Consider the following 12,198-nt stretch of genomic DNA (forward strand, 5'->3'; position numbering starts at 1 on the left):
TTTGTTGAATATTTTGGATGTGTAGATCCATGTGATGTGATTTTTATGTTGGGATTTGAAGAAGATTGAATAATTGAGAAATTGATCAATGTAATTTAATTTTCTTTTTTTATTTAATTGTGTATATTATAAAATTTTATTTTTACTAGCTTACCCTTGCTTTTCTTATTATGTTTGAACTGTAATGACAATGACAATACTATGTACACGAGCAGATGATTATACAGGTACAAGAGAATTTGAAAGGCTTTAGAGTTTGTTTTGAACTATGAATAGTAAATATTTTTATTTCTATGAGTATTAATCATGGGTTAAGAATGTTTTGGAAAACTTTAAACTGATATAAAAATCAATAGAAATTGTATTATAATAGTTAGCGGTATTTTCGGGTGTTAATTCATTTTTTCGTTGAAACTTGTTCTTGTATATGATTACTATAATATAATTTAGTTTTTTATATAAATATTAAATTATATTTTTCAAACTCATATATTATTACTAGAATATAACTTGGTTTATCTATAATGATTAAATTATAATTTAATGATAATACACATGGACCACATTGTATTTTAATAATAATTAGTATAAATCTATCTGAAATATAAAGATAAAAAACATTTTCAAGTATTTTGTTGTTATGTATATAAATCAAGGTTAAGAAAGAATCCCATTAAAGAAAGTTAATCATATTCTTTAATAATCAAAGATACTTTTTACTGATAAAATATGTGAATAGTTCGTTAAGAACAAATAAAATAATATCATTCCCAAGTTTATGTCAGAAGAAAGACAATATTAATACACCAAAAATAAACTATTAAAGCTGAAGAAGTAAAATTGGAAGCAAAATTGAATACCCTCTCTACAGTTATAATAACATTGGAGACTACATTAAATAAAATAAAAAAATAATTATAGTAGTTCAAATGTTTTAAGTTAAATTTTCTTTATTACACAATGAAGAGAAAGATACGTTCAACTAAAGTAATTTTTTAATTTTTTTAAAATTTGAAAATCTGCATATGAATTAAAAAACACGTTTAAAATGAATTTAAATATTATTTTCGTTCATTATTTTTTAAAAAGAAAAAAAAAAGCTTGTATGCAAAGGAAGCAGTGATTTTGTTTTATCCCTGGCGGGTAGCAGAGCGAGTAGGGTGTAGACGCAATAAACGCGCGTGGAAAAATGAAAAAAAGTCCCAGAATCGTTTGTCACAGTCAGAAAGAAATACACGTTCTTCAACTGTTTTAATACATTTCCATTCCAAGATTATTAAATAAAATAATAATAAAAATAATATTTATTATCAATTTTGCATTTCCGTCTTCTATATATTGTCACTCGCTGAGTTGCGCTAAAATCACCACCACGAATTGGAGGATCGTTACGAAACAGCACAATGGCGCGAGTGGATCTAGACGGGAACCCCATCAAGCCTCTCACGATCTGCATGATCGGTGCCGGTGGGTTCATCGGCTCGCACCTCTGCGAGAAACTCATGTCCGAAACCCCTCACACGGTTTTCGCCTTGGACGTTTACAATGACAAGATTAAGCATCTTCTCGAACCAGATTCTCTACCTTGGGCTGGTCGCATCACCTTCCACCGCCTCAACATCAAACACGATTCTCGCCTCGAAGGACTCATCAAGATGGCAGATCTCGTAATTCCCCAACCACTTCTGTTTCGTTTCGTTTCTTCTTTTTCCATTTTTAATTTTGTTCAATTTCTTTATTCTTGGTTTCTGTTGCAGACCATTAATCTCGCTGCGATTTGCACCCCCGCGGATTACAACACGCGCCCGCTCGACACCATTTACAGCAATTTCATCGACGCGCTCCCCGTGGTATTCCTCCTCTTCTGGTTCTGTTTCAATTCGTAATGCGAATCTTTAAGATTTGGTTGGTTTCGATTCGACGTCGTTTCGTTCTTTGTAGGTGAAATACTGTTCCGAGAATAACAAGCGTCTTATCCATTTCTCCACTTGTGAAGTGTACGGGAAAACGATTGGAGCCTTTCTCCCCAAAGATAGTCCTCTTCGTAAGGTAATCTTTCATTAAGACCGTTCCAGATCTGTGCAATGTGAATTGTGCTTTTTTCCTTAATTTGGAATTTGTCGGTGGTTTGGATTTCGTGAGTGACGTGGCTAAGTTTTTTTTTACGTTATATTTAGGTTGTGATTAGTGACTGATGATTGTCTTTTATCATGTGATTTTGACTTTGTACTTTTTGATGCTGAGTAATGTGGATTTTCTTGATGGATTTGCCTTTGGATTTTGCATGTACGTTTTTAACATGCATTCCGGTTGTTAATTTAGATATAGGAGGCTGACTTATTGTGAATTTTTGATGAATAATCCTTGTGTTTTTTTATTCATTCTTTAGGATCGTATTAGTGTCGGTTTTTTTTTAGTTTTGCAAAATTTGTCGCTATCTGTTTTTCTGGTTTTCTATTGGTAGCAACATTTGGCATTATGTTGTTTCTTGTGATGAGATTAGATGATATGTGTTGTTTGTTTGCGTTGTGTTAGGATCCGGCTTACTATATTCTTAAAGAAGACGAGTCTCCTTGCATTTTTGGTTCTATTGAAAAGCAGAGGTGGTCTTATGCCTGTGCTAAACAGTTGATTGAGAGGCTGATCTATGGTGAGTTAGATTTTGTTTCGATGTAGTTTTTTTTTTTAATAATCCGATGATGAATGTTGATTGTTCTCACTTGGGTGATTGTTGGCAGCTGAGGGTGCTGAAAATGGCTTGGAGTTCACAATTGTTAGGCCTTTTAATTGGATTGGACCAAGAATGGATTTCATTCCTGGCATCGATGGTCCAAGTGAGGGTGTTCCTCGGGTTCTTGCTTGCTTTAGCAATGTCAGTTACTTTTGCTATAGGTTTTGCTGAATTTTATCCTGAGTTTTCAAAAATTAGTTCAAAATTTCTCAAATTTTCTTTCACTGCAGAATCTTCTCAGAGGAGAGCCCCTCAAGCTTGTAGACGGTGGACAGTCTCAAAGAACCTTTGTTTACATTAAAGATGCGATTGAAGCTGTCTTGTTGATGATTGTAGGTTCTTAATTATTTTTTGGACTATTTGTTTTCAAGTACAGGCCATGTGATTTTTTTCATCTTGAATTATTGTTATTGTCGGCTGGTTCACCGAGTGTCATGTCTATTTAACAGGAAAATCCTGCCAGGGCTAATGGTCATATTTTTAATGTGGGTAACCCAAACAACGAGGTTACTGTTAGGCAGCTTGCTGAAATAATGATTCAGGTGAAGTAGTGATCTAGTTTTTAATTATTTGACCCACTGTTTGAATTTGGGCCTAATGTTTTTGAAATTCAATAATCAATTTTCTATTTCATTCTACAGGTTTACTCAAAGGTAAGTGGAGAAAAATCTCCTGAAACACCAACAATTGATGTGAGCTCAAAAGAATTTTATGGCGAGGGATATGATGACAGTGACAAGAGAATTCCTGACATGACCATAATAAACAGGCAGCTCGGTAAGTGTCCTCACTCTTTCACTCTATTTGACCTTTTAAGAATGTATCTTTACTCAACCTGTTAATCTTCCAGGTTGGAATCCTGAGACTTCACTTTGGGACCTGCTCGAATCCACTCTGACCTATCAGCACAGGACATATGCTGAAGCAATCAAGAAAGTAATTGCAAAACCCATTGCTAGTTAAGCTTTTACAGTGATGGTGATTTGCTTTCTTGGAGAAGGGTGTGCTTACCTAAGTTTTCTGCCATATTTCAGTGGTTGATTTTATATAAATGGTAAATTTTCTTCCTTTTGGTTTCGTTAGCCAGTAGGCAATAGCTCACACAAGTCATTGCCTTAATGTATGTTCTGGAGAAGTAGGAATTTATATGTAGGGCAATCTGTGCTGCTGCTATGTAATTTTAATGTAGACTTTGCGTTGCGTTACTAAACATGTTGAGGCATTTTATAATATTAGAGAAGATGTTTTTTTATGTGTTTTTAGGGATCTCTCCAACATTGTTTTGTTGTCTTTCCGGGTCAGCTGTAAGTTGTATCATTCTCTGTATTGACCCTCTTCAGAGCCATGTCTTAATATTAATTTATTTTTATGGTTATTTTATTTGTCACACTTTCTTTCTATTATCTATTATCAAATAAATATTTTGACTTCTGGATATCCTTAATAGCTTTTTAATGTTTTACTAATTATATTATAATTATTTAATAAATTATGGTTAACTCAATAACTTAGCAAAACTCAATAAGTTGTTCACCGAGGATTAGTGGGCCACAACAGTAAATTATCAGACTTGAAATGTCTAATATAGTAGCAACCAAAATGATGGTGTGCACATTGGACTTGCCACAAGTGTTGTTGTTTGAAAATTCATAATTGGGACCCACATTAAGTAGACTAGATATCTCCATGCACTCCTGTAACCGTCCCATGTGACATAATAGGCGAAACCACCTAGTGCCTGGGATGGCTGAGCGGGTGCGTTGAAAAATATTCAACCACAATTGTGTGGGTTTAACTAACGTCAACTTGGGTACACTTGGAATTTTTTTACTATTTTGGTGTAATTTCTAGATTATTAAAATTTACCAAGTTTTGTTTCAGGTTCATGATTTTATATTAAAGAAAACGTGTTTATTAAATACGATTTTAACTCAAATTTTTAAAATCATACATGACAAAAATGAATTTTTTTTTCTTACCCAAAAATCCTTAGAAACAACTTTAATTTGATCAATTTTCTTCTAATTTGTTAAGTTATGACACGAAGACAATTTCTTAATTTTTTTAATTGAAGTTGTGCACAACAATATAAATTTAGTTATTTGATTTTTTAAACTTTAGTAGTTTCTTTTTAAAATGAAACGTTTTCAATATGCAAGGCGAATAAAAAATAAACTAAAATAATCTTTGTCATGTATAATTATAGAGTACTATTGATTGAAAAAAGATTGGTGGATACACTTTATAGTTCACATACAAAGATAAAGGTAGGTGTTATATATGATGTGAAAAGAAAAGGGATAAAAAATAATAAATGTTTTTTCAAATGAAAATGATACAAATCATTATATAATATTAGTTGATGTTTTAATATTTTTTTCAAAATTAAAATTATTTAAAAATATGAATGATATTATAAGACAAGTTAAATACACGGTCATTTTATTTATTAAGAGTTTAATACTATAATCACTTAATTAATAAAATTTGATAAATTATTTTACAATTGGAAACCATTAACAAACTAATATAAAACTTGATAATTTTTATTACACTAAAGTTTCTTAAATTCTAAAATTTCTAGATAAGGTGAGGATGACTAATCTATTTCTTGATAGATGTCCTCCAATATTTTTAATAAATATTGTAAATGGTATTATCAAGAATATATCACTATAAAAAATTATTATATAAAAATTAATTTTAAAGATAAAAAAAATTAATTATTATATTAAATAAATTAAATACTAAAAATATTAGTATTTAAAATAATTTTTATTATTAATAAAAAAATTAAATTAATTTATAATGTATCTAAATTAGTTATTAAAATTTTTAACTATCAATTAATTTAGATTATAAAGTTGATAGCTAAAATTTTGGTATTTAATTAGATAAATTAGTTTATAAATTTGTATTAATAGTATAAACAATTTTAGATACTAATAATTTTTTATTTATAAAATAGTATCTAATTGTAAATAATTTTTTATAATATATGTTATATATATATATATATATATATATATATATATTTTGTAACAGCGTAACAAAAAAAAAGATAAAGAAGAAAAAGCCAAACCCCTGCCCCCACACACACGAAACCTCTTTCTCTTTCTCTCTCCATCTCTCCCTTCTACCTTCTCTCTAAATTTCTCACTCTATACCTCATCTATTTTAGAATCTAATCATACCACGCTGTAGCAGAGGAATTAAGGAACATTTCTACCCGATCAGATTTTCAAACAGAGCCCGTAAATCTTCAAGCTTATTCGAACGGTGGGGAATAAAATTCTAAAAGTTGCTTGGAAAGCAAGCAATTGAGGTAAGGGAAGCTAAATTTAATTTTTAATAGCACCCTATGATAGAATATCTGAATGCGGAAGGGACGTGGTCCCAATATTCAATTTCTCTTGCAGGGATGTTGTTTGTTTATATATTATTTAAATTTGTAAAAATATTAGATTTTGATGGTTTAATATTTAAGGTGTTGTTTTCTTATGTTAATTACGCTTTTGAATGTTGTGGATCTTGTTTGGAATGATATTGTATGATGAATAATCTGGAATTGAATTCATACATTTTGGATAATGTATGGACTGATGTTAGCTGTGTATTAAGTATTGATGTTAGGATAATGTATGGACTGATGTTTGCTGTGTATTAAGTATTGATGCCTATGTGGTAACAGAGATCTCCGAGCTTCACTGATGATCTAAGTCACATAGACTAAGATATCAGGTGGTGAGAAGCTGATGGGGGAGTTCATGCACACCGTGACATATGAGATGCACGGCTTGGGTTGTATTGAACTTACCCTGATCCTTTCTGTTGGATTCGCTGGTAATCTTTGGATCAGGTTAGTCTCTGGTAGGACTTACTTAATACGGGTCTTCCGGAAGACGTTGTTTGTTGAATATTCTGGATGTGTAGATCCATGTGAGATCTATGTGATTGTTTATTGTTGAGATTTGAAGAAAATTGAATAATTTGATAAATTGATCATGTAATTTGGTTATCTCTTTGGATTTAAGTGTGTATATTATAAAATTCTATTTTTAGTTGCTTACCCTTGCTTTTCTTGCTGTGTTTGAACTGTGATGACTGTACTATGTACACGAGCAGATGACCATACAGGTGCAGGAGAACCTTAGAGGTTACAGAGTTTTATTTTGAGCTGTGGATATGTAAATATTTGTATTTCTATAAATCCTAATCATGTATTAGGAATATTTTGAAAAACTGTAAGCTTGTATAGAATTATGTAGAACCGGTATTGTAATAGTTATATGTAAATTATGGGGTGTTATATATATATATATATATATATATATATATATATATATATTAAAAAACTAATATAAATATATAGGCATAAAAAGTGTTCAACTTTTTAAAAAATAGATATTTATATTATACTTACACATTATAACATAAATATTATTGGATAATCACTAGAAACTATCTATTATAATCATAGCTAAACGTCTCCCACATGTTTAATCATATGATGACAGTTATAATATGTTTATTCAACATTTTTCCTAAAATAAGCATAATTATATATGCTTTCGCCAACCATCCCATGTCCTAAACAGCTAGATTTTGCATTTTGTGTTTGTCGGGAATATTTAGTTGAGACTTAGCTCAATCATGCATGTTGCGCCATGCATGTGCCTTCTTATTTTCCCTATTCCAGGATTAAAATACTCCTTTCTAAGTTCAAGAATGTCTCACTTAACATTGATCAAAATTTAGGAAATATTTTGAACATTAAAAAATATAACAAAAGTAGGAATAACAATAAACAAAAGATTTATTACCTATCATTCTAAAGTCTTCAATAAACGATGCCGCTTTGGTCGAGTAGTTAAGCGGTTAAGGACATGGTGTTTCTCTGCGCAAATTTGGATATCTCAGGGTGGCCTTGGATTTTCAAATAAAATCCAAATCTAAATATTTATTGAATTTCCAAATCCAAAATTATTTGGATTAGATTTTAAATTTAAAATCGTATTTTTTATAAAATCAATTTAAATTTTTATAAATCTAAATTTAATTCAAATATTTTTATAAAACGAATTAATTGGAATTTAAATATAAATTTATACTTTTTTAAGAAAAATAACATAATATTAATATAATAATATATAACAAAATGTTTAATATTATATAAATATCAAGAAAACATAATAAAATTATAATTTAATAATATAAAAAATTTAATAATATAAAAAATTATAACTATTATTTTTGAAAAGTTTGAAACTAGTTAATTTTACTTAAATGCAGAAGTAACAGAATCATAGAATATAAAATGTTTAATTGGTAACATCATGAATTTAACTCTCCTTTGCATATAGAAAATGTAATATACTACTTATGGAATGATTTTTCTTTATTGTTAATATTTTTAAGACACATTTGATACTTTAATCGTTCTCGAAAATTTGTCTAAAATTTATTTTTTATTTGAAATCATTTTTAACACGTCTAAAATATTTTAAACTTTCCGTAGACAAAGACATTTTTCTGTGGATATTACAAGTATATATATATATATATATATAATTAAAAACATACATGAAAGAAAAGAGAAAAAGAAAGATAAAAAAAATATGAGAACAAATATTTTTCTATTTTTTTATTGAAATCAGAGTGGATGATCTATAAGTACACCTATTATAAGTTTAGCTAAAGAAAAAAATATAAAATAAAGAATCAATAAATACTAAAATTAGAAAAAATAAAAAAAAAATAAAAATAAAATTATATTAAATTCTTTTAATAATATTTGTATCCATATTTTTTTGATAACTTTGCACAAAGTTTGTTAAAAATATAAAATTTCACAGTTGAGAAAAGTAACCTTCTACCATATTTTTTTAACTAACTAAATATATATTATTATTTATTATTATTTTTAATCAAGCAAAGAGGGTTTTAAAAAATTCAGAGAGTATGTGAACTAGCCTGCACACATGCTTCAAGAGCTACTCGATTAGCTACAGCACCTGGTGCATTTCCTCAAGGGTGTCCTAAAGTTCCTCCGCCAAATTGAAGTACGGAGTCATCTCCAAAGATTTCGGTCAGAGCAGGCATATGCCAAACGTGAATACCTCCCGAAGCAACCGGCAGAACACCTAGTAGAGAAACCCAATCCTGAGTGAAATAAATACCACGACTTCGATCTTTTTCAATAAAATCATCACGTAATAAGTCAACAAAACCTAAAGTGATTTCTCTTTCCCCTTCAAGTTTACCTACTACGGTACCGGAGTGAACATGATCTCCATCAGACAAACGTAATGCTTTAGCTAGGACACGAAAGTGTTTTTAGATGCAATTAAAATATGTTGAACCAATGGTATGAGTGTGAGATGTTAAGAAGTGAAACAAATTGAGTTGAAAATGGAAATGAAACATCAGAGAAAAAATCGGAAATGAAGCAGAAGGGTGGTAGAGAGAGAATAAAATTGGATTGAAAATTTGAATTTCTCAATTTTTTAAAATCTGGTTAAACTGGATATCTGATTTAAAAAATTGATAAAATATGGATTAAAATAAAAATTAAATTTAAATAAATGAATGTTTAATGAATTTATCAATAAAAAATTAAAACAGTTTGGAACAAATGAATTTTTTTGTCCACCCCTACTTACATTGATCACATCATCACATGTTAGTAGTTTTATACTCAATCGAATAAAGTGTAAAATAGTTGTAGTTTTGAATTTTATATGATAAAATTCAAAAATGTTACTCAGTATAGGAGAAAATGTAAAAAACAAAGTAAAAATGAAATGATAAACACATGGAATCAATTGCAACCAATAATGAGAAAATAGGAATTAACTAGTAATTACTTTTTGGAAATATTTTAGTAATAAAGGAAAAATTTTAACAATATTTTTTCAAAAGTTAAGAAAATTTATAATCTCTCTTGAGATATAAGAAGAGAACTATATATTCTCTTTTTATAATATAAGAATACAGTTTTACTTCTAACTGTTTGAGGAGGTGCAATTTTTTAATATATAGTAAATGACTAGGTATTTATAGGCTAAGTAAGTTGATAAATGAAGGGATACATTTTTCTACTTTTCAACCATCCATCTTTCTACTAGTTATCCTATATAAATAGAAAAAGTTTCAATCATCCATTTTTAGCCTTCTATTTTTTTTTTCTTTTCAAATTTGGATAATTATTATTGTTATTTTACAAGAGTTTCAACATAATAATTGTTGGGTTCAATAGTGTCAAAGTTCAAGAGGGGTGAATTGACCTTTTAAAAGTTTCGCGCTTTATCACAGTACACAAAATAAATCGATTTATGTTTGAAAACGTTTATATGAGCCAAGTTATTCTTGAGGTTATGCAAGCCACACACTAATATTAAAGAGAAAACAATGAACAGCTAAACCAGTGATCTTCAATTTTTATGCAAGTAATAAAGGTTCAATTATTAGTTTGTCAATTGGTAACCTATCACAATCAAACTGTTTCAGTTGTAATTACCAGTTCATATATCTTCTTAAGAGAACCAAACTGATTTTCCAGAAAATAAGAACAGTATGAACAAACCAGAAGAACATATTTATTTTTTATTGAACAAATTCAATTTTAGACCATTGACAGATAAGCAAGAATCCGATATGAACACACAACAGTTATACTGGTTCACTCAAATGAGCTACATCCAGTCTCACCTAATCCAAGGTGAAATCCACTAAACAAAACGTACTAAAGACACTTACACAACCACTGTTCTTGAACCTACAAGAAACTTGACACACTTGCTAAAAAATACTATTTCAGCACACACCCTCTTCAAGAAACCCTATCAAGAAGAGTTTACAATCACACTTTTACAAGAAATGAAATATGAAACGAATACACCTGATAGAGGATGCAGAAATCTGCTATAGACCAGTAGAACAGATTGCTCACACAACAGCAGCTCTAACCAAGCCTTAGAGTCCATCAAGGACAAACACACTTTTGATTTGTAAAATCTTTCAAGAACACATGCTAATTATCTGTAAATCCTTAATTTTGTGTTGTAAAACTTGTTTTCTCAATTGTATGAGTAGGAACAAAGTTCAGATTGAAAATAAAATGAACAAATTTATTTTTAAGAGTTAGAGAATCTGTTATGTGAAGGAGACTCAGTCAACCACTCTGGTGCAAGGACAAAACGAAAAAACCCTTTTAAGATAAACATGACACCAGACTAAAAAGAATCTATTCATTTACGGATGAACAAATTTATTTTTCAAAACGATAACAGAAAAGACTTAACTATTGAAACACAATCGTTTTGAAAGAGTGAAGACTTAGTCAAAATACTTATGCACAAAACCTGATTTTCGAAAGACTTAGTCAATGCATCAGTTTAAAAAAGAATCCATTCATTTAGAAAAGAACAGATTTATTTTTATGCAGGGTGTTTTTGCAAAAAATGTGAAAAACAGTTTCAGAAAATTTGTGCTTGCTCTTATCACATGGTCATGGGTTAAGAGGTGAGTTACCCAGCAAAAAGTCTACTCTAAACAACCTCTAAACTATACCTAAGACATTCTTAAAGCAAATGTAATACAAATGAAATTCACACAAATGGCTTCATCAAACACATGTCTTGAAGGGGCAACAACCATCTTCAACAATAATCATATATTAATAAAATATAAACTATTGATATAAATCTTTAAATTTAATTAAAAAATAACACAAGTTATATCTTATATTGGTTTTTATGGTGGTAGACTAGCAACAATATGATAGTATATTATTGATTTTGTTGATTATTGTCGTATTTTATTTATTTAAGCTATTTATTTGTGACAATATTTCTTTATATTTAATTTTGAGTATTGATATCACATCAAAAAAATCTTTGATCTTTTCCGAGTGAAGGGTTGATTGTAAAAGTAATATTTCAATATGTGTGATGATCTATTTTTTTTTTATGTTATGAATCATGAGAAATGGAAGGATGCTATCTACAATAAAATAAATTTAAGAAAAAGAATTAAACTTGGAAGCTCATAAATTTCTCAACTTAACAAAAATAATTAGAGTAAAATAATTCTTTTTAGGAATCAATTATTTTGAAAGTTTTCCATTTTTATAAAAATGAATAGAGACATTAACAAACAATAAAGATGATTGTGACACCTGCAACATTATGAAACATCTTTCACTTTGATATCAAATTTACATATTTTCATAGAGAATTAAGTGATTATTTGTATGTTGAACAATCCAAACCAAACGAGTATATTAGATTACAAGATATACAAACTATGTAAAAACTTTGTAGAGTCCAAAGTTAACACACAAAAATATGGTTCAATCATATACTACTTTAATTCATAAAGAATTTTTTAAAAATAATGTCTAAATGAACAAACCTTGTTTATAAAAAATAGATAAAAAGTGGAGAAAATTCTTCAAACAATCTTTA

At 29.0% G+C, this 12,198-nt stretch overlaps 1 protein-coding gene across 1 annotated transcript; it reads left to right on the plus strand.

Moving 5' to 3' along the window:
• Nucleotides 1-1,312: 1,312 nt before the first annotated feature.
• Nucleotides 1,313-4,106, plus strand: LOC137818896 (UDP-D-apiose/UDP-D-xylose synthase 2-like). The gene is made up of 9 exons (XM_068622580.1): nucleotides 1,313-1,667; nucleotides 1,758-1,850; nucleotides 1,942-2,049; nucleotides 2,536-2,650; nucleotides 2,739-2,872; nucleotides 2,962-3,063; nucleotides 3,181-3,273; nucleotides 3,373-3,508; nucleotides 3,582-4,106. The coding sequence occupies exons 1-9, from the start codon at nucleotides 1,404-1,406 to the stop codon at nucleotides 3,692-3,694; spliced, it is 1,158 nt and encodes a 385-aa protein (XP_068478681.1). The 5' UTR covers nucleotides 1,313-1,403; the 3' UTR covers nucleotides 3,695-4,106.
• The last annotated feature ends 8,092 nt before the right edge of the window (nucleotides 4,107-12,198 follow it).

Source organism: Phaseolus vulgaris, chromosome 11 (genome assembly GCF_000499845.2).
Source record: "Phaseolus vulgaris cultivar G19833 chromosome 11, P. vulgaris v2.0, whole genome shotgun sequence".
NCBI lineage: Eukaryota > Viridiplantae > Streptophyta > Magnoliopsida > Fabales > Fabaceae > Phaseolus > Phaseolus vulgaris.